This window comes from Miniopterus natalensis, chromosome 9, assembly GCF_054644295.1.
Source record: "Miniopterus natalensis isolate mMinNat1 chromosome 9, mMinNat1.hap1, whole genome shotgun sequence".
Taxonomy (NCBI): Eukaryota; Metazoa; Chordata; class Mammalia; order Chiroptera; family Miniopteridae; genus Miniopterus; species Miniopterus natalensis.
Window position 1 is genome coordinate 15,109,988 of NC_142089.1, and position 23,014 is coordinate 15,133,001.

The 23,014-nt window shown below is 39.5% G+C and overlaps 1 protein-coding gene across 3 annotated transcripts in view; it reads right to left on the reverse strand.

The window, feature by feature from the left end:
• Positions 1-23,014, reverse strand: part of WASF2 (WASP family member 2) — a 67,461-nt gene that overhangs the window by 18,532 nt on the left and 25,915 nt on the right. The window contains exons 1-2 of one of the 3 annotated variants that reach the window (XM_016216759.2): positions 12,808-13,128; positions 1,422-1,594 (exon numbers count right to left, since the gene is read on the reverse strand). In XM_016216759.2, coding sequence (XP_016072245.1) covers positions 1,422-1,551 — 130 coding nt within the window. In that variant the 5' untranslated portion in view covers positions 1,552-1,594; positions 12,808-13,128. Of the gene's footprint in view, positions 1-1,421; positions 1,595-2,777; positions 2,917-12,807; positions 13,129-23,014 lie in introns of those variants that run through there. The other 2 variants (XM_016216762.2, XM_016216756.2) reach the window with 2 other exon arrangements.

Sequence of the window (23,014 nt, forward strand, 5' to 3'; positions counted from 1 at the left end):
AACTCCTGCTGACTGAGAATAAGCAGCATCATTAGCAAGATGTCCTTTGTCTTATGGAGAAGGAACCAGTGTGTGATTGACTTCCACCCATTTGGCCTTCTCAGGGTGACAGAAGCAGAAATGATGCTTTTAAGAAGCAGTGAGGCTCTCTGCAGCCTTCATGTGCTTCCTTGTCAGCCACACTGCTGTTGCACTGGTGTCAATGTTCCTTTGTATAAGACAGGCATCGACAGGGTTTCATTTCTTCGTGACACCCATTCAGGTTTCCCTAAGCCCTGGATCAACCGAGATGGCCTCTGAGCTAGGTGAAGGCTTAGGAATCTCAGACCCTATATATCATCTGGTCACTGAGCTCTGTCTCCTCAGGCCCCTATTTTAAAGGCAGGGTCTATTACTATCTGGGGGAATGCAGACTTTCTTGATATTCCACTGCCTTCACTAAGGCCAGTGATGCAATAGGAGGGGTGAATGTCTGAAATAATTCATACCAAGATGCCTTTGCTAAGGAAGATCACTAAAATGGCATTTTGATGGAGGTTCTTATGGGGAGCTGGAGTGGCATTAGACAAATGCACAGCCTATCCAAGCATCTGCCCTTCCCATACCTCAGCTTCAAGCAAACAAAGTCAGTTTGATTCAGAATGAAATCCAAACCACATGCATGTACCCCACCCAAGGCAGTCTCATTCATTCTTGCCAATTAAAAAAAAAATTACAGTAGAGCTCCAAAACAGACTGGGCTACCCCCTCCCCCAGTCCCCCTCCTAGAGAAGAATGGCTCCAGCTACAACATGTGTGACTGTGGTCACACAGCTTGCAAAACTCCCAATACCCCAGAGACTGCAGAAGTAATCTGCACCCTGAACTTGGACCTGGGGGCCTGCAGCACAATTAACTGTGTACCAGGGTAGACAAGTCGGCTAGAATCTGAGTGCATGTTTGCTTTACTCCTTTTTGGGAAGAAAGGGGGTGGGGGATGTGGGGTAGATGAAGACTATTGGCACATCTGAGGCTTCAACAAAGTCAGGCTACATCGAAACAGCTCATGCAATTATAGGCACATTCCCCAACCCAAGATACCGTTCTGTGAACCTCCCACTTTACACACAGAGAATTCTGCTCTGTCATTCCATCTGCAGTTTCTGCTGCAGCCCTTCCTGCCACCCTTCCCACAGATTTCTTTAGAAGCAGGTGGAAAGGGAGGTGGAGGGAGCCTAGAGGGTGGTGGCTGCTGAAGAAAGGGTTGAGGGGAAGAATCTATACCAAAAAGGAGCCTCTCTTTGGGGAGAGGGGGGTGGGATGCATTTTTGCATTACCTAGGGAAGGCAGATGGGGGAGAAATAGGAACACGGGAGAAGGAAACTAAATAAAGAGCACCAACGACCCCTGAGGGCAAAGCACAGGCTCTCTGCGGCACTCACTCAGGCTGCCCAGCTGTCGGATGACATTTGCCAGGGTGATGTTGGTCACGCATTCCAGCTCGCTTCTAACGCTAGGCAACGTCTGACGGCACAGGTGCCTTGGCTCGATGTTCCTCGTTACTAACGGCATGGTGGACCTGCTTCAGGCAATGTTCTGAATGATGAAAAACAACCTAAAAAAGAAATAACAGGAAAGTATTACTCAACCACAAATTCCAGGCACACTAGGGCTGTATGAGTCTTTTTTTTTCTTTGGTCTTGCTCTGATCTAAAACAGCTTTAAAAATTCTTCTCTCTCCCTATCTTTCTTTTAAAGCCCCCCCCCCCCCCGCCCCCCGGCCCTTACCACCACCCCAACCTTTTAAAGGTTTGGTAATAGAAGACTTGCTGAATAAGTTTAGAAATTCTGAACTGATGACTGCTGGCTGGAGTACTATGGGCAGCATAAAAAAACTAAAAACCTTAAAATAACAACCATGTTCCAACCAACAAGAATCTCCAGAGGCAAGGAGGCATGGTTAGAAAACAGCCCATTCAGCAAATCCTAGATGGTACAGATCCTATCCTTGGGGTGTCCATAAGCAGGACAGATCAGATTCCACATGATCAATTATAAAGATCAAAAAAAGAGCTTCTGTCATCTGATAATCTCCACAATGAAATTAAGTTGACAATAGCGATTCCATTGATCTACATCAGGACATAACTTCTCCAGTTCTTCCCTGATGGATGACTGTTAATGTACAACTAAATACTAGCTGCCAGTATCTATTAACACTACTGAAGTTTAGTATGTAAATGGACAGGGTATCAACGAAAAATTTACACGTTCTTCAATATGTCAAACATGATGCCGAGCAAACTATGCTTTAAGATTCCCTAGTCCTTTCTCTTCTATCCAACAGCTCCCTTTCTCTCTCCCATCTGGTTCAACACACCTGGGCCAAAAGGCTCTTGAGACAGCAGGAAGTGTCTGGAGCAGATCCGGAAACCTTCCAGTTACTGTTTCTTATCCTGTCGGCTGAGCCCCTTTCCCTAGGAAATCCCCCAGCACTTCAGGTTCATGTTGAGCTATTGTTTTAGTTAGATCACCAAATTCCTAGCTTTACAAGGATAGAAGCAGGTTTTAGTCTCAACAAAATGCATATGACTACAGCCATGGCACACTGGGCTGTGGTCCTATTTCCCTGTTTTATGAAACTAGAGCTATCCAAAACAGTCTAATGATTTTCGTGCTAGGGAAAATGGCAGATTCACTTTAAATAAAGAGGTGAAATATAAAGGTAACATACCCAAGTCCCCTATATTGCAAACTCCTTTTAAACAACAATAAAAACAAAACAGAGGTTTACTTACATCAAATCTTATAACATCAGTTCATCACCAAAAAAGTTGATTGTGAATACAAAATGTTTAAACCAAGCTAAATAACATAGAACTTAAAAGTGAACTAACATATTGTCCAACCAAAAGTAAAAAAAAGCCCTTCAGGCTCAAAGAGGGAGTAGAACCCTTTGGAACAGACTGCTCCTTGTTATGGACATTCTGATCTGCTAAGAGTAAAAATAAAACAGGAAGCCAGCAGCTTGGGGAACAAGATTTCCTGTCACCAACAGCAACAGCCCAAGAACCAAGAGAATCAGCTGTTTGCTCGTAACTTTGAACCTCCCTTTAATGGGCACTATATGGCAGCTGTGCCTATCTTTGGGGTGCAGAGGTGTTTCCTGAATATTTTTCTACTGTCTAAGGAAATAATTTTCATTCCGTTCCTCTGCTAAGTTCCCCTTTGACTCAACAGGTTTTCTAACCCTAACTCTGGACTTTCCCTTCTAGTCTAACTCTTCTCCTCTTTTACTTTATGTAAAGGGTATCAGGTACTAAGATGCAATCTTTAGTAATTCATGGTGAAAAGAGAGGTTAGAACAGCAAAAGAGGCAGGAGGTTACAAATAAAAGAACCTCACAGAGCTCTCCGTACACCATCCTTGGGATGCCCTTAGACTCCCATATTTCAAGCTTTCTGAAAGAACCAGAAATTCAAAGGTGCATAGATGATTGAAAACAGCCACTGTGGTTCCCTCCATTAGCAATAATTTCAGTCTTGTTCCAGCTTCTCAGAAGAGCTAAAGGAGCCAGATCTCCTTGAAATTCTGTGTTGAATGTGGCCATTGACAGGGCATTCCAGGAGTTCTCTCTGAACACCTAACAGAAACTGGATTCCAGATGGCTGGGTAAATGCCAGATTGGGGGGGCAGGGGGTAGGGGGCAACTTCCTTGGTACTTTAGCATTTAAGCTTTCCCAAGTGTTTTGGATAAGCAGACACAAATGGAGTCAATTCTATGTCATCTGGGTGGGGTTTACCTGAAACCAAATTTTCAATAGCAAGATGGCTTCCTCTTGCCACAAAAAGCTAGCTCCTATAACCAGCTAAAGCGTACTCAAGAAATGACAACATGTCAATAACCATCAAGACAAAACAACTAGAAAAGTATATCTGCTACTAAAAAAAAGTCACTTAATATGCTTCAGAACCACCAAAGAGAGGCAAGATTTCTTGTTATATGAAATTACCTGCACCACTGCTCATTTTTGTTTGGATAATCAAGGCTAGTTATGTTTTGCATAAGAAGTATGGAATTATGCATGATCTGAACCACAACAGTAACTTGACCAAGAAAAAAAATCCTACCTTCTGGTGAAGATAAACTTAGAAATGGGCAGACTTTTAGGCTCTTGACTCTCAACTCAGTTTCAAGTTGTAGAGTTGAGGCATATCGGGTTAGAACACTGACTCTGACACCTGATTAGCTGTGTGATCTTGGGCAATCTTCCTAGAGACAGTAAATAATATAGCATATATAAAATGTCCACTACAGGGCTTAAAAAAAGGCAGTTATTTGTAGTTCTACGAACCCTAGGCAAATCTTCCTGGAAAATCAATTTTATTCATTGATAAATATTTTAAAACACTTTTAACCCTGGACTTACTATGTAGTAGAATGCAACAGTCACATACATTTAAAGATGAAACCCAAGACTTCAATGAAATTTGGTGGTTTTTTTTCTGGAGGTGGCTCTGAGTCATGCTTCTGGGCCTACTGAAGAACATACATTCTCTCTCTCCTTCACTCTATACTGGGTTCCTCATCAGAACCACAGAACAAAGAAAATGATTCAAGTGACTATTTTCTTAATTATCCTTAAGACCGAATATAACTAGTACCATTCAAGATGCATTGGAGAAAAGTTAACATTTACATACAGTGGATGCCTAATGGCATCAGGGTTTAATTCTCTCATGGAAATCCAGCTAAGAAAGGCTCCTCTATCATCAGTGGTCATTTAGTGGAAAATTTTTGGAGCACTGTGTGTTGAGGAACCACTGAATTAAGGAAGTTAGCACAAGTCAAATTTGCATTTTAAACAAATCATTCTAACAGAAGCAAAGAATTTATATTTGGGCACAAGAAGGCTGAAGGTAAGAAGACCAATTGGGAAACTCTTCACAGACTAAGAAGGAGACAATAGAAATGGAAAGGCCCACAGCTAGCAAAAATGAACTGAGAAACCACAGACAGGTTACAGGGGTGAGTTCTGCTATCAAAACTCCTCATAGTTTTGTATAGTTATACTCATGAAGTGATAAAATGTAGGTTTATTAGAAGTTTCATGGAAAGAGCTAAATGCTAGTGCCTGTTACAGAAAGGAAGAGAGAGTAAAAAACCAAGAAAGTAGTGATTCTTAGTTGAGAAAAGAAGTTTTGAATACATGAAAGAGTATAGAATGCCCTGTCTTTATAGAATCAATAAAGTTTTTTTTCAGTTATACTTCAATTTGATTAAGGCAAGTATATATTACAGTGTTATTTCCTAATTCGGGGGTTTGAGGTGGTCTTACCTTGGGGGATGTTACATAGGAAAGGAATTAAATTAGAACCACTGAGAAGATAAAAGTTACAGGGAAGTAGACTTCAATTCAGTTAGTTCCTTTTAATTAGAGTTGTTCTCTCTTTACAAATTATGAGTTCCCCAGACCATCCTTTGGATGACCAGCTGTCAGGCATGTTAAGGGAGACATTCCTAGACTGTAAGAAGATGTTGATGTTGACAGGTCAGACTGGATGATTTCTACAATGCCTTCTAAATCAAAGAAGAAATAATTCTCACTCTGGGCTATCATTTCCTCATCTGCGAAATAACGGGACTAAGCTAGATGATCTTTAAGAAGCTCTAAAATTCTGGATTTGTTTCTACCTAAGCTGCCATAACCTCCTCACTTGGCTAAGATCCACTTGCATTCTGAACACACGGCCAGAGGCAGGCTTAGTTAGGTGAATCATGGCCATGAATCAAGCCCGGGTCCAGGTTTAGATTCATCTAGTTACCAGAACCTGCATGATCCAGAATGGTCCAAAGGACAGTCCACACAGAGACCTCAGATTGAATTATTTACACCCTGAGAGGCTCCCAGACTGATCTGGGAGTTGGCTACCCAAAGAAGTTAAAAAAAAAAAAAGGAAGCTTTGGACCAGTTCCAGACATCCAGGCAGACTCAGCAGCAAACCCCATCTTTACCCCAGACTATTTTCAGCCTAAGGGACTTGAGAATGAGTGAGAACAAATAAAAGACTTCAGGCATTCCTTCCTAGCCATGGCGTGGTGGTTTACTGACTAGTTTAGACTAGCGATTTTCAACCTCTTTTATCTCATGGCACACATAAACTAATTACTAAAATTCTGCGGCCTGGGGCAGGAGTAGGATGAGGTGAGAAGTAGGATGGGAGGGTAGAAGAAGGTAATAAAGGAGGGCTGCATGTGAGAGGAGGAGGCATTTGTAACCCATATTCTGAATTCCAGTTATTAACAGGACAGAGACAGATGACGGCTCATTCTGGCAATGATATTTATTACTAGCTGTTTATTATAAATAAATAAACAATGCTTCATTTAGAATCAAAGTCACTGATAACATCAGATTTCTATGGTCATACCCCAAAGCAAGTATATCTGAGCTATAGCAATAACCATAACAACAGAAATGCTTCTCAAGGCAATTCCTCTTTGAAGCATACCCCCAAAAAGCTGATCAGCAGTAGCAGGGGATGACAACATGTGGCTATGTTGTATGTGTGGCAATTAGGACTTCTGCTTTCACTTCAGCATTTCCCACTGTTCTACAGTTAACAGCATTTTGGATGGGGGCATATGAGAAGAGCTTTACTTTACAGGCCAGTTTTCTCTTTCAAGAGATAAATTTCTTTATGTTAAAGAATATACATAAAGAATTTCAATTGAAAAGTCAAATAATCATTTAACTTTAAAATGAGAGTCAACACACAGGGTTACTGTAATCTAAGTTTGTCTACTAAAATGTTTAAAGCAGCATGAATTTACTGTTGAATATAGCCATCCTCACTACCATGCAACAACCACAAGGAGGAATGCCTCATTACAGACTTAAGCACCCACCTACATCCTGTTGAAATGCAGTGTGGAACTGAACTTACAAATATAACCAGACTCTCTCCAAACACAAGGTGTTACTGACAAATTAGTTTAGGTCACTAGAGTAATGTTGAAAACAGCTAGTAAGACAGAAATGGAACTCTTAGGGTAGACAGAGAGAGTATCTGATTGGAAGAAACAAGAAAGAGAGCCTACTTGTGATGTAAAACAAGGAGAAATTTCTAGTTTCATGAAAGAAGAATACCAGCTATGGACCTACATTCAATAAATGTAAGGCTCCTTCTTGTCCTGATTTGGTTTGGGGAAAGCAGCCCAGGAGACAGGACTCCTAAACTCCAATATCTCACTTCTTGAGCACACTGTACATCTATCAAGGACCATTCACACCTGGTAATTCTGTAACTTTCTATTGGGGGACAATACCACCTTTTGTTCTTACCTTTATTACTCTTCAAGCTCTAATCACAGCTTTGCTCTTAAAGCTAAAATTGGGGGATGACTTTTCCCTTGGGAATTGGTTTCTAGTATCAACTATCCCACAGAAAACTGCCTCTTAACTGGCCAAAATTAGGCTTTCCTTTTAGTAGGATCCATCTGGTTGTCCAAAAGAAAATACAGTTAAACTGTGAGTCAGAAACCTGGATTCCAGTCCTTAGTCTAATTATGACTGGCAACTGGGGGGGAAATTTCAATTCATCCTTCTAGTTCAGCTGTGAGCTGCACTAAAAAAATTGCTTAAAAGATGCTATATGAAACTGAGATTTTGTTTGCAAAGTATTCTGAACTCCAAAGAAAGATTTATTCACATAAAATATTTCTTGTATCTCTATCTTGGCCCAAGTTCCCTGTTATGGATCCACTTAAATTACTCAGGGTCTACAACATTACCACTGATGACTTTCAGTCACAGACACAAAGTTCACTTTACTTTCCCAGTTTAATTCCAATTTCTAGCAATACCCAATTCACCAAAATGGAATAGTCTGAAATAGTCCAAACTACCCATCTACATGGGTTTACTTTGTCCGGCCAGGCGTGGCTTAGCGGTGGAGCACTGACCTAGATCCAGGAGACTGCGGTTCACTTCCCGGTCAGGATTCATGCCCGGGTTGCGGACTCGATCCCCAGTCAGCGGCATGCAGGAGGCAGCCGATCAATGACTCTCTCATCACTGATGTTTCTCTCTCTCCCTCTCCCTTCCTCTCTCTGGAATCAATAAATATACATTTAAAATAAATAAATAAATATGCTTGCTTTTACTCTGATTAGGTAAATATAAATTACAAATTATTTTATTCACAAATGGAAAAATCTTACTCCTAACATTTGCAAGTACTCAAGTACCAGATTTCTTTGAGCTATAATCATCAATTGAGCACTATATTCACAGAGGAGTTTAACATGAAAAACAACTAAGCTGCTCTGAAAAACAAATACCAACACACAAAAGTATCAAACCTCAACAAATCAGTTCATAAGATTACTAGAAATATGTCAATAAGTTGAAATACTGTGATAATAGATCCCAATATAGTCTTCAGTTTTAAGAGCTTCCTTTCTTATTTATTGCCAATGACAGAAGAGAGTGATCTCCAGTTGTTGGTGCTCAAAAATTTGAGATAAGAGGATACAAAATGCATTCTTTGCCAAGTACCTGAGAGGAAGCCAAACCTGGGCATGTGCTACCATATGGGAAACACACAGTTGGTTTTTATGGAAGAGTGTCTAATCCCAATTTACTACCTTACCCAGAGACAGAGAGGATGGGGCTAGGCTGTAACCTTTCTCTCCTGGTTCCTGCAAGGAGCAGTGAGTATAGAGGCAGGTTTGAAAACGAGGGAGGAAGAAGATAATCAGAGCCAAATCGCACACCAGGCACCAAGTAAGTCTCATTTCATCCTGCCAGCTGTCACTTTAATCTCTACGATGCCTCACTTCATATTTCAAGCTTCTCTGCAGTAACTGCTCCCTCTCTGGGATGGAAAGGCCAAAAGAGAAACTGACTTTACACAACTGAGAAAGGCCAGGGAAAAAAAGGTTGCAGAGCAACAACAAAAAAGGAAATTCAGCAAAATGTTTTGCTGACAACTCAGGGCAATATACAAACACACCGTCATGTGGTCATGGAGCAGGCAGAAGCAGCAGTCCTGGATGTGACTGATAATACACCAACTTAAGTGAGGAGAGAGATCTAGCAACCACAATTACATCTGAACATTAGGGAGTGGAATTATGGAGCAAACGGACATGTAATTCCATATCAACTATTCTATTCTGCCACCTGTAACAAGAATTCATTCCTTAAAAAGTGTCACACACTCATCTGTCACTAAAGGCCAAGCTGCCAGCAACTAAGAGTCCGCAGCAAAGGGTAGCTGTACGTCAACTTCCTCTCACAAGGTGCATTCACCACTCAATACATGGGATTTACAAGGAGAAGTCCTTGAGCAGAGGGGAAAGTAAGTACCCATTCTTTCCTTTCTACCCTCCGTTTAGCAGGCTGTTACCAAAGCCCTCATAACCTAATAAGCAGTGGCACAGAGCAGCAAGAACAAGGACATTAAGAGAAGAGGTGTGGGTTTTAACCCACTAATGGCAAATTTTAGCTTTGGGACCTTGGCAAGCAGTCAAATCTCTCGGTCTGTTGCCTAAACTGTTAAATGAGTCTAATGATTCCTAGTTTTGTAAAGTTGTGAAGAAAAATGAAATAATGTATGTATTATAGTTGTGGTGGTGATAACGATGGTGGAAGTACTAGTTCTACATCTACCTAGCATTTAACTATGGGTCAGGCACTGTTCTAAATGTTTTATATGTGGTTCTCTTAACCATTAAACAACTTTAATAAGCTTCAGGCTATATTAATGGTTAATTACTAATTATAATACTCTTATCAATGAATATTTATCAAGTAGATATTAAAAGACACAAAGAAGTATAAAATCCCTCCCTTGACTCCAAGAGCTTATAATTGAGGAGACAGACAAAACCAAAGTAACAACATAGCAAATAAATAGTTCAGTTATCAAATAAATGATGTAGTCAATGATGACAATAGGAAGGATGAAAATCACTGTGAACTGAAGGGACAGAGAAGATTTCCTGGAATAAAGATCTGATCTGGGCAGGATTTGGATGTAAAAAATAAAGAGGGGAAGGTTTTCCAGGTGGGGGTAATATAAGTAGAAGCCTTGAACTCTACCACTAAGAATTTATGGAAAAGTCACACTTCTAATGGGCTTTTACTGTATTTTATCAAATCTAAGATACCACTGGCTGTTAAGATACATCATGATTTAAGAGATGTTAAAATGTAGACGATGTACATCTCAAAATCAATGAAATATAATATTTCTTTTTCTATAATATGAGAGGGTGGATAAGATAATCTTTAAAAGTCCTCTCCAACCCTAACATGCTGATTCTATAACTCTGACTTAAAATATTCAAATTTTACCAAACACCACCATGGGAAGAACAAAAATAACAGAAATAGAGAGAGATGAACCATACTCCAGTATTTTTTTTTTTTAATGTTTTTATTGATTTTAGAGAGAGGAAGGGAGAGGGAAAGAGAAACACTGATGTGAGAAACATCGACGGGCTGCCTCCTGCAAGCCCCCTACTGGAGATCGAGCCTGAAACCTGGGCATGTATCCTGATTGGGAGTCGAATCAGTGTTCCTTTCAGTGCATGGAAGGACACCCAATCAACTGAACCACACTGGCCAGGGCCCAGTATTTATTTGAAAGGCTAAAATATCCACCTCCTAACTAATATTTTCATGTTTTCCTTTATAGTTATAACAGCTATTTTAATATCCTTGTCTCCTAATTCCATCATGTCTGTCATTTCTGAGTGTTTTTACAGACTGATTTTTCTTCTAGTTATGGGTCACATTTTCCTGGCAAGTCTGGTAACTTTTTTTTTTTTTTTTAAGATTTTTAATTGATTTTTAGAGAGAAAGGAAGGGAGAGGAAGAAAGAGAGAGAAACACTGATGTGAGCAGAACATCCATCAGCTGCTTCCTGAACCCCCCTACTGGGCATCAAGCCTGCAAATGGGCATGTGTCCTGACCAGGAATCAAACAGGCAACCTTTAGGTGCATGGGAGGACACCAAACCAACTGAGCCACACTAGCCAGGGCGAGTTTGGTAACTTTTGATTGGATGCTGGACATTGTAATTTTACAATATTGAGTATTCAGTATTGTTATCTTCATTATAAAAGTGTTAAACTTTGTTCTGGTAGGCAGTTAAGTTACTTTTCATTCAGTTTGGTACCTCTAAGGGCTTGTTTTTATGCTTTGTTAGGGTGTGTATAGAGTAGCCTTTACTCTATGACTATTTTAACCTCAGTACAAAGATGTAGACCTTTTACCATCTCTAGTGGCCACTCCTAGTGAGCAACAAGAGCTCTTCACTCTGGCTGGTAGGAACTCCAACACTTCCCCCTGCTCTGGGAACCAGTTAGCTCATAGCTTCCCTGTCATCTTTCCCCAACCTCCTGGAGTTTGACCCCAGGCATGTGCGAGGTCAGCAAACACTCAAGGGGACCCTGAGGGGATTCCTAGAGCAGTTTTTTTCTGCATAGCTCCACCTTTCCAGAACTCCACCTCACAGCTTTTAGATGCCTCAACCTCCCCTGAATTACAATCTCTGCCTCTTCAGTTCAGAAAGAGCAACATACTCTGCTTGAGATCTCCCACCCTGCTCCATGGTTAGAACAAACATTTGGACAGAAAGCCAGGGTAATCACAGGGCTCTCTCCTCCTTTATTTTCCTTATACAAGCGATAACAGCCCCATGTTTCCTATTCAAGTCAGGATTGATTTCCACTGTAGTTTTGCAAGGCCCCCAATCATAAAGAGGTACTGTAAAATTCTTAAAGTCAGATTAATTTCAATTTATCTTCAATAAGTGTTTATCATGAATACTTTTAGAAGAAATAATAGGAACTCTGGCCAGGTAGCTCAGTTGGTTAGAGCATCATCCAATATGCCAAAGTTGTGGGTTCCATCTCCAGTCAGGGCACATACAAGAATCAACCAATGAATATATAAATAAGTGGAACAACAAATTGGTGTTTCCTCTCTCTCTCTCTCTCTCTCTACCCCCACCTTCCTTTCTCTCTCTAAAATCAATCAATTAAAAAGTTTTTTAAAAAAATAAATAACAGGAAAAAGTAGGTGTCTTTTTTTTTTTTTTTTTAATATATCTTTATTGATTTCAGAGAGAGGAAAGGAGAGGGATAGAGAGATAGAAACATCAATGATGAGAGAGTCACAACCCGGGCATGTGCCCTGACCAGGAATCGAACCGTGATCTCCTCGATTCTAAGTTGATGCTCAACCACTGAGCCATGCCCAGCTGGACCTCTTTTCTTTTTTAAAGTTAATATTCCTATAGGTGTTAACCACATTTAAAAAATCAATGGTGCGCCTGGCCAGCGTGGCTCAGTGGTTGAGAGTCAACCCATGAACCACGAGGTCATGGGTCGGCTCCAGTCAAGGTACATGTCTGCATTGCTGGCTGGATCCCCAGTAAGGGGCATGCAGGAGGCAGCCGATCAATAACTGTCTCTCATCATTGATGTTTCTATCTCCATCTCCCTTCCTCTCTCCGAATCAATAAAAATATATTTAAAAAAAAATTAAAATCAATGGTGAACCCAGAGACATGTTCAGTCAAGGGAATCAAGGGTGCCCTGAGCCACAGTTGTATGACTTCAGGCTGCTTAACCTCTGAGCCTCATCTGTAAAATGGGGGAAATAAACCTACCTCATAGAATGATTCTAAAGGTAAAATGAGATAACATGTGTAAGCCTTCTAGAGGGGTGTCTAGCACCCAGTAGGTACTCAGTAACTGACAGCTCTCATTATTACTAATTCAAAGGAATGCTGAGTTTGTTTAGACTTACCTCCTAATGGTAATGAAACAATCTAGGGAGAGCAGGTCAAATTAAACAGCACTGAGCATTACACAAAGGGCTCTTCTAATTGGTCTCTTTTCTTTGGTTTCAGCGGAGATCTAGTAGTAGGTGGGCCTCTTACATTCTGAGATAGGCTCTCCAGGAGTGTGGAAACAAATGCTGAGGAAGAAATGGATGGCCTCTGCTTATATTATGCCAATTTTAAGGATTAAGACAAAGGATGACAGTGTTCCAAAATCACAGTCAAGAGTCAATTCAGTATTTTCACTTTAGGTACTTTGAAAGTAAAATAGTCTCAAAGGGACTATTATCTGGATTGTGGCATTTCTCTTTTTTCTTTTTCTTACTTTCTTTTTTTAATCCTCACCTGAGGATATTTTTTCCATTGCTTCTAAGAGAGAGTAGAAGGGAGGGTGGAGTGGAGAGAGAGAGAGAGGAACATCGATGTGAGAGAAACACATAGATTGGCTGCCTCCTGCATGCGCCCCTACCGGGGTCAGGCCAGGGACTGAGGCTGCAACCGAGGTACCTGCCCTTGGCCAGAATCAAACCCGGGACCCTTCAGTCCACAGGCTGATGCTCTAACCACTAAGCCAAACCAGCTAGGGCTGTGACATTTCTTTTAAAAAAAATCCTTTCACCTTAAAGGCCAAGGCAAATGTTACCACTTCTAAGAAACCTTTCTTGACTCTTCTAGTCTGAAGTCATTTCTCCCTCTCCAAAAGTTCCAAAGAGGTATGCTGAACCTTTTTTTTTAACGACAGTTACTACATTCTATTTTGTAGCACACATTTTTTAAGTATACAACTCTGAGTATGGGAACTGAGAAACAAAATATCTTTAAACCTAACAGAAGTAGTAGTCATAACAACAGCTATCTGGAGCCAAGGGGGGGATTCTTAAAACTTCTTTGTATTCAACAGTGTCTGCTCAATAAATATTTGTTGAATTTCTAAAAAGTGCCAGGTATTTATTCACATTTTCTTGAATATCTCTAATCTGCAAAACACTTCTTCAAGGTTAAGTAGTAGCACCCTGATTTTACAGATGAGAACTAAAACTAAGAGTGGTTCTATAACTTTATCAAAGTCACAAAGATTTTAAAACCAGGCCCATCTGTGTCCAAAGTTCACGCTCTTTCCATGACACAACACTTAATCTCACAAAACACCCAAACCAAGAAGTTACACAAATATGCCCATATTTCTCATTTTGATATATAAGTGCCACCCCAGACTAGTTTCTTCCCCTTAGAAAAAAAGACTGCAGGCTAACACAAGAAAGCCTTCCTGACATATTACCCTAGAACTGAAATGGTGTTAATGAGGATAACACACTGCTCTCTCCCTCTCTACACCCAATTTTAGCCAGCTGCTCAAAGGCTTCACAACTTTCACTTTAAACAACATAAACACTGGCTCATTTAAAGTGCCAGCCTCAGATAACATGTTCAGATGCTTTTCAAACAAACTCCTATTTTCAAACAGCTAGGCATTTGGGGTCCCGTCACTTCTAACGGGTTACTTTTATCTACAGGGTCCCTGAGAATCACTTTAAGTTTTATTTTCTGTGTTTTGTTCAGCTCATCGAATCTTGTCATTGGGGACTTTTTTTTTTTTTTAAGCAGCTAACCTTTCATCTTCTTTTACAATGAACCAAAATACATTCCTATGGGTAATTCCTAAACTGTATATATATACTTTAAAATAATATTTTTCTGACCATTCTTCTAAAAAGGACAGTTGTTTTTCCTTTTTAGCCCAAGTAAAGATAATTATATCAGAAGTGAGTTTTCCCCATCTCTTTCTGTATATGGGGAATACTAAAAAGATAAGTCTTTTTTAGTTATTAAATATAAATAGGTCATTAAATATAATCCAATTACTATAATTGTAAAAAAGAAGTAATTACAATATGTACAAGTATTCTTGCCTAGATTTAATATCTTAAATTAATCTTTTCAGCATTAATATTTTAAATTAACCTTTGACATTAGCAAAATGCAAGAAACTAATGTCTCTTTTTATATATATACAAAGATCCAGCTTTATATATATATAAAACTGTACTTTGTGGATCTCTGTAGTGATTTTACCCACAAACAATTTTGGTGGGAACAGCCCCACCCCCACAAAGAGGGGTAATTAAATACCACCTACCCTAACTGAACTGGTATTTCTTGTCAGCTATAAATCATGTTAAAGGGTCTGTTTTAAATTCTAACGCCTCCCTGGTACAAAATGCAAGTAGATGAATTCTGTGGCATTCCAATCATCACAAAGGCTTTACTTAGAAAGACAATTACAAGCCAAAATTTGTTAGAAGCATGTCTTTTGTATGGTGGCCTAAATTTTCCATTACCTATTTCCCTTCTGTTACTACCAATCAGAGCTCCCTGAAACCAGTCCCAAGCATTCTTCTTTTTCTCTGGTCTCTAGCCCCTCAAATTTGCTGTTACATTTTCCCTCAGCAGCCATCTAGTTCTTTGGTTTTTACTCTTTCTTGATGATAAAGGATAAATAAATTGCATAGCTAAATCTCTAGGAACAGCTCTGAAAATGGGGTCTGCCGTGGTCTCTGGGCACTGAAGAACATTTATTAAAATGAAGGGAAAGGCTTACACAGATGAGAAATTAAGATTAAGCTTTGTTTTTCTACCTCCTAAGAAAATCTTAACAATGAATGTTAAGATATGATAATTTTCCTATGATTTAGGAAAATTAAAATTTATTTAGATTTATAAAACTCTCTTTCCAAACTTTAGAAATAGCAAGAACTGTATGAATACATATGTTATACAGGCAACAACTGGGGCGTTTGTAAAGCATTTTCCCTCCAAAATAAAAAAGTTCTATTTAAAGTACTAAGAAGTAGCATGTATTTTCAGCAACTCTCAAGGGTTTCACGGAAATAGATTTTCCTGTTCAGACCCTGTACTGAGGAGCCAAAGGTACAGCTCTGCCTCACTGATACCATTTCCCAAAACAAATTAATGAAATGAAGGAGGATGACTATGTTGGAGGAGTTCCTGACTGCATAAGACTGGCTTCTACTGTCATCCAGGCTAATTATGGAAAGCTATTTTATAATCTGAAAGGATAGTGACATGGGTCACTGTGGCTTCCCTCATCCCAAACAGTGTAATGGTTTCTGAACAGTTCCCAAAGGTTAGAAGAAATGGAGCCTAATATCTGATGATCGCCAACCTCCTAAAGGACAGTACCATTAAAAGACAACAAGAATTTCACAAAAGGTGCACCAGCAACTAAAACTAAGGCCCCTTCAAAATTTAAATACTTTTAAAAATATATATATCTTTATTGATTTCAGAGAAAGGAAGGGAGAGGGAGAAAGAGAGATAGAAACATCCATGATGAGAGAGTCATTGATCGGCGGCCTCCTGCATGCCCCCAACTGGGGATCAAGTCCACAACCTTGGGCATGTGCGCGGCCTGGGAATCGAACCGCGATCTCCTGGATCCTAAGTAAATGCTCAATGGCTGAGCCACTCCTGTCTGGGCCCGCTTCAAAATTTAAATGATTCAAGTCTCATCTTGATAAACTTGTATTTTTGTACAAAATATATCTTATTAGGCCAGCCTTAAAAATTAAAAAAGTATCTTTAAATGCCTGCTGACCTAAAATTGCCATGTTCCATGATTTAAAGGGGTTGATTTTCTGGAGGACAGTAAGGTGCCAAATTCTGTTCAATGGAGATCAGAATATTATTTGGTGAACCTATTCTGCACCTGTGGAAGCAAAAGAAAGACTGGCTCACACACCCAAGAGGGAGGATAGTATTTATGTGAGCTCTCCTTATGACCTCTTTGGCAGCAAATGTAAGAAGTCTTTTTTGAGACTAAGGGACGGGCCCAGGATGTTCAACTACTCATTCCAGCAGGGTTACAATTCCCCTCCTCCATAATTAAGTTTCCTTTCCCACTCTCCATGCATGCATGAAATGCAGTGACACTGACATGGGGGCCTGACATTAGTCTTTGAAGGTCATTTAAATCCTCCTCCTTCCAAGCTGCCTTAAAAACTATGTATCATCCACTCCACAATGCCTGAGTGTAGGGTTTGACTAGATGGTATTCAAAGTGGAGCCACTTAATGCATAAAATGAAAGAGGGCTCCAAATTCAGTTATCATAAAAAGAACAAATCAAAGAAGAAAAATAAGATAAAACTCAGTTGCTCAAGAGACAACAGTAAGAGAAACACTAAACACCTAACACTGGATGAATGAAAACACTTCTATTTGATAATCCATTTTATTTGGGAAAGTAGAAAAGGTCATTCACAATATGGTCCCTTTATAAGGCTCTAGTCTCATCTCCTATCACATCTTCATATATACACACCCTTCTCTGAAGTCCTACAGACCTTCCTTCCCATAGCTCCCCACTGCATCATGTTTTCTCTTGCCTTCGTACTTTTGCTCAAGTCTGACCACCCACCACAACCCCCACCAACTTCTAAGGTCTTCCAAGATTGAGCTCAAGTGAAATATCTCAACATGCCTTGAACCAAAGGTTGGTTCTCCCTCCCCTGCACCCTCTTTAAACTTCCACAACACCCTGTGCATCACACTGCGTCAAAATGACTGATTTTCTTACTTGCTCTCCTACTAGACTGAATTCTTTAAGGGTGGTGGTGAGTCACCTCTAATCCTAGTGTCTACCACCATGCTAGGTGCAGAGAGAATGCTCAATAAATATCAAAAGAATTAAACCACAGTTAGTGGCTCTTGTGTTTTGGCCCTTATGAAGGTGAGGCTGCGGAGGGTGTCTGGACCTCCTTATAGCACTGCTTCCGAAGATAAGAGAACCCAATCAAAATAGCCCAAGTTCAACCTCTGTGGTTAGAATTAAAATTCCTAGTAGCTCACCAGATCACAAGACAGAATATACATACACTCTCCAGGCCCTAGAAAATGATCAGGGGTCCAATCTAGTAGAGAAGAGTGAGACATAAAAAATTAAATACCAAGGCCACCTTGACCCACATGAGTTAGCCACTACCTCCCTTTCATTCACGCACCTCAAAGCTCTTATTCCCTAATGTAAAGAGAAAAAAATTACAGAGTTATCAGCCAAAGGAGATACATTTTCAAAAAGACTAAGGAAGGTTAGAATAGGCAAGTCATCAAAATCAGCACATGTCCAAAGCTTGAAGGAAATCCAGGCTGTCATTAAAATCACCAGGTACTTGGCCTAAGATGATATAAGCCTCTGAACATTTCCTTTCGCTCCCAAATCAGGTTCCTGCTTATCTTCCCTCAATACCTTCCCCCTACACACCAGCCTGCCTTTCTCTTTCTTTTCTTTCCTTCCTGCTTTTATAAATAGGGATAGAGCTAGTGAGAATCTACAAACAAAGGACAACTTCAAACTGTATGTGGTATTTGTACAAAGTGATATCCAATTATTTGTTAGTTTGTTCATTCACTCACTCATTCAATGAAACTTAAGTACCTGGCACTGTGCCACACACTGGGGGTATAATTCAACAAAGCCTCTGCCCTCACTAAGCTCAAAAGCTAATGAAGGCAACAAATAAATAAAGTGGACAATATCACTCTGCGATGTGTAACTGCAAATAGTGACTACAAATAGTTATAGAGGCATCCAGCTCAGGCTAGGGGCAGAAGGGGTCAGTTAAGAAAGGGTATCTTAAAGCACGAAAAAGGTTAGTTAAGAGAAGTTCTAGGTGGAGGGAGCAGTGTGTGTAGAGGCAGTGTTCCAGTAACAGCGAATAGCTTGGTGTGGCTGAAGTGCAAGAAGTCATGAGTGATGAAGCTAATAAGGGAGACAGAAGCAGAGGCACAGAGAGTCTTGTATGCAACATTATAGCACTTGGAGTGTGCACAAGGCTACTGGGAACTATTTAAGATTGAGGCCAGCGAGTGACATGATAGATTTGCTCTCTGGAAGCAGTGTGGAGAAATTACTACATGAAGGGGTGAAAGACTGGGGCAGTAATCCAAGTAGAAGCACTTCTAATTGATCAATAGAATCTACATAATGGGAGAGTTGCAAGATGATAGAAAGTGCTCTATAAGGAGTTTGAGACCAGGTGGTCACTGATAAGCTTTTTCTCTTGAACAATTAATCTCTCTGGGCCTCAGTTTTGTTTTGTTTTTAAAATCCTCACCCAAGGACATGCTCACTGACTTTAGAGAGAGGGGAAGGGGTAAAGGGAGGAGAGAGAAACATCTGTGTGAGAGAAACATCAATTGGCTGCCTTCCCGTACGTGTCCCAAGCAGAGATTGAACCCACAGCCTTTCGGTGTATCCGATGATGCTCAAACCAAGCCACACTGGCCAGGGCTGGGCCTCAGTTTTTACATTCTGAAAAATGTGTTTATGTATGAAAGCAGAGATAGGAGGAATATTAGATCAGGTATTACCAACCTTCTTTTAATTTCTTAAAATTTACAGATATAAAATTTGTTTAAGTATATGCAACGTATAAAGAATAGTGAGACAGCAAATATTAGTGTACCTGCCACCTAGGTTAAGAAGAATATTACCATTAGCTTTAAATTCTTCTGCATGTCTCTCCCCAAACCCAATGCCTTCCCATTTCCCCAAGATAACACTATTCTGAAATGTTTACTACCTTATTTTTCTTTAGTTTTATCACATTTGTATCTCTAAACATTATACTGTCCAGTTTCACATTTCTAAACTTTGTGAATCTAGTCATAATGTATATTCTTCTGCAACTTTTCACTCTACAATTTGTTGAGATTCATTCATGTTGCTATAGCTGCAATTTAATCAATTCCACTATTGTATAGTATTCTATTGTATGGCCATACCATTATTTATTTATCCCATCTAAAGTTGATGGATACTGGGATTTTTCCCAGTTTGGATTTTTTTTTTTGTTTTTGCTATCACCAACAGTGCTGCTATGGGCATTTTTGTGTATGACTCCTGGTGTACTTGTGCAAGAGTTCTTTAGAGTGGATACCTAGGAGTGGGACTGCTGGATCACAGAGTATCCCCATCTTCAATCATGAGATGACACCAAATTGTTTGGCAAAATGATTATACCCTTTTATACTTCTGATTGCTGGGTTCTGATTGTTTCATATCCTTGCCAACACTTTTGTCAAACTTTAAGTTTTGCCAATTTGATGTACATAAAACAGTATATGCCTATAATTTTAATCTGTATTTCCCTGATTGCTTATGAGGCTGAGCATCCTCAACCCTTTTTGTAGGAACAAGCTACTTTTTATTTTTCTAAAACACTGAGAACAAGTCCCTTATTTCAAAGCCTAGAATGGCTGGGTTCATTCAGAATGCTATCTTCCAATAATTAATCACATGAAGATTGGTCTCCTTTAGCACCAAGGTAAAACTGTATGACTAAATCTCAGGCATACTGATACCTAACACAGAGGCAAACCTGAAATCTTTCATCTGAGAATTGAAGGTGAGAGAGATTTCAGAAGGCCTGAGATTGAGACAGGAAAATCAGAGAGGGAATGATCAGGGCAAATATGTGGTATTTAAGGCCTTTCACTATCTGACTCTGACATACTTCTTTAGCCTCCTTTCTGTCCAAACCTTTCCAACACTCCCCGTTTCAGCCACTGTTCACTACAGAGGCCCTCCTGCACTCTCATGCTTCTGTGATTTCATTCAAAACATTTTCTGCTTCCTGGAATATCTTCCTTTTTTTGTTTTTCTCCCCCATTTCTTGAAATTTTATTAATCCTTCCTTGCCCAGTCCAAATGTAATTGCTTCCACAAAGTCATCCTGACCCTGTTCCCCAGAAAGAATTAACCAAGCTCTCCTCTGCTTCAAAACCACATATTATTCCTCTATTATAGCATTCATCCCATATTACAGGTTTTTTGTTTGTTTTGTTTTTTAATCCTCACCCAAGGATTATTTCTTCCATTGCTTTTCAGAGAGAGTGGAAGGGAGGGAGAGAGAAACATTAATGTGAGAGAGACACATCAATTGGTTGCCTCCCACACTCACCCCGACCGGGGCCGGAAACTGTGCCTGCAACCAAGGTATGTATGTGCCCTTGGCCGGAACTGAACCCAGGACCCTTTAGTCCACGGGCTGACGCTCTAACCACTGAGCAAAACTGGCTAGGGCCCATGTTACAGTTTTAACAGGGATAGAATGTAAGCTCTTTGAGGGAAGGTACTATCTTTTAAATCCTGAGGTGCTAAGCAGCACTTCTGTCACCCATCAATCCTTTATAAAATACTGGATTAGTGGACAGGAAGATGAAGGGGGGAAAATCTCTAAACAATAAAAAGTTCCTTTCTGACTCTTGCTGACTATGAAGAAAACAAATCAGAGAAAACGCAAGGAAGGAGAAAGGGACTAGGAGATAATAAAGAATAAAATGTGACAATTAGGCCCCCTTAATAGAGACGCATGTTAGGAAGGGCAGGAAGTGAAAATGTAAACTATAGTCACTTTCTTTTTATTTAAAATGTTTTTATTGCTCTTGGTTTTTTTTAAGAGGGAGGAAGTGAGAGGGGGAGAAAGAGAAACATCTCTTAGCGCCTCCTACCGAGGATCAAGCCCAGGCATGTGCCCTGACGGAGAATCAAACCAGCAACCTTTTGGTGCACAGAACAACGCTCAACCAACTCAGCCACACCTGCCAGGGTCATACAGTCACTTTCTTAATGGGAGACAATAACCTGAAAAAAGTGGAATTTATAACTGATTCTAAAACCTTAGCCTGCACCTTAAAATTCATCTGGGAATTATTTGGGTATGGTGTTTTTTGTAGGAGAAGTTGCTTAACTACAACTTCAATTTACTTAAGTTAAAGGTTTTCAAATTTTTCTTGTGTCATCTTGGTAAGTTATCTTTTGTTACTAGTTTGTCCATTTATCCAAATTTTAAAATAAACTGACATAGTAACCATAGTATTCCTTAAATTGATTAGCAAAAAATTGTTATGAAAACAAAATGACTAGAAGAATGAAATAATGGCAGAGAAAAGAATTCAAAGGGGGGGGGGGTAGGGAAGTGGAAAAAGATTAACCAAAGAACTTATATGTATATACTTATAGCCCAGGGACACAGACAATAGTGAGGTGAAGGTCTGGGGTGGAGCAGGGGCTGGGTGGAGGGAGGTGAAGCTGGGCAAAATGGGGGACATCTTTAATACTCTCAACAATAAAAGATAAATTAAAAAAATAATCCAAGACACAAAATTTTGAGATTCCACAATATTGCAACATTTTCATGTTTCTTTGTGTTCCTAGAATATAAGCTTTTTTAGAACAGGAGATCATGTTTAGCATAATCATTTGTATATAATATGTTGTTCTCAAAAGGATTTGTTGATTTCCTATATCAAATAAAAAACACAAAACTGATAATAGGTATTTTATTATTTTAATAGTTGATTTTGATTACTACATGGTTGACCTGAGTGACATTTGCAGTTGTCTTTGAAATATTTTTTTTTTAAGTAAAATATTAGTTTCAGAGGCCATTCTCATTCATTAAATCAGATGTAAAAAATTTTTGCCCGTTAAAATGGAGCAATACACTGAATTTTAAATAAAGAAAATCAGCAGATAAAATAAATTCAACAACTTCAAAATAAAATTAAAATGTAATTGTTATTAAGACTTGTTACTATGAAAGCATATTGGATTTAAGAAAAAGAAGTTATTTTAATGATTTAAAAAGAACAAGTTAAGCCAGTCATTTATTTTATCCACTCCTTCCCCAATCCTTAATATCACAGTAGTTAACTGGAAGGGAAACTGATTTAAATTCCAGTGTCCTTGTCCTAATACCACCCTCTCCCGTCCTAGCGGATTATGTACTTGGTTAAATACATTCTGTATGAGGAAGGAGAAGCAAAGAGGCAATGTGATCTTTAAATATCTAGAGCAGATTGTAGTAGAATAATCTGGAAAGCTTTTTTAGAGACCGACCAAAAAATACTGTTCCTCTATCAGTGAAAGTCAATATCTTTAATTGGACACAGCTCCAGGAGAGTACAATTTCAAATAAGTATGATTAGAAGAACGACAATGGACACTACCTGGGCAATAGGTCAAGGAGAGAGCACACACGCCTGGTATAATTCTTTTTAATAAACATTAACAGCCTCCAGTTACCACACAGGAAGGTTTTCCCAAATATCTGTGGGAAGTTGACAATAGAAATAGTTCTCTGCCAATCCC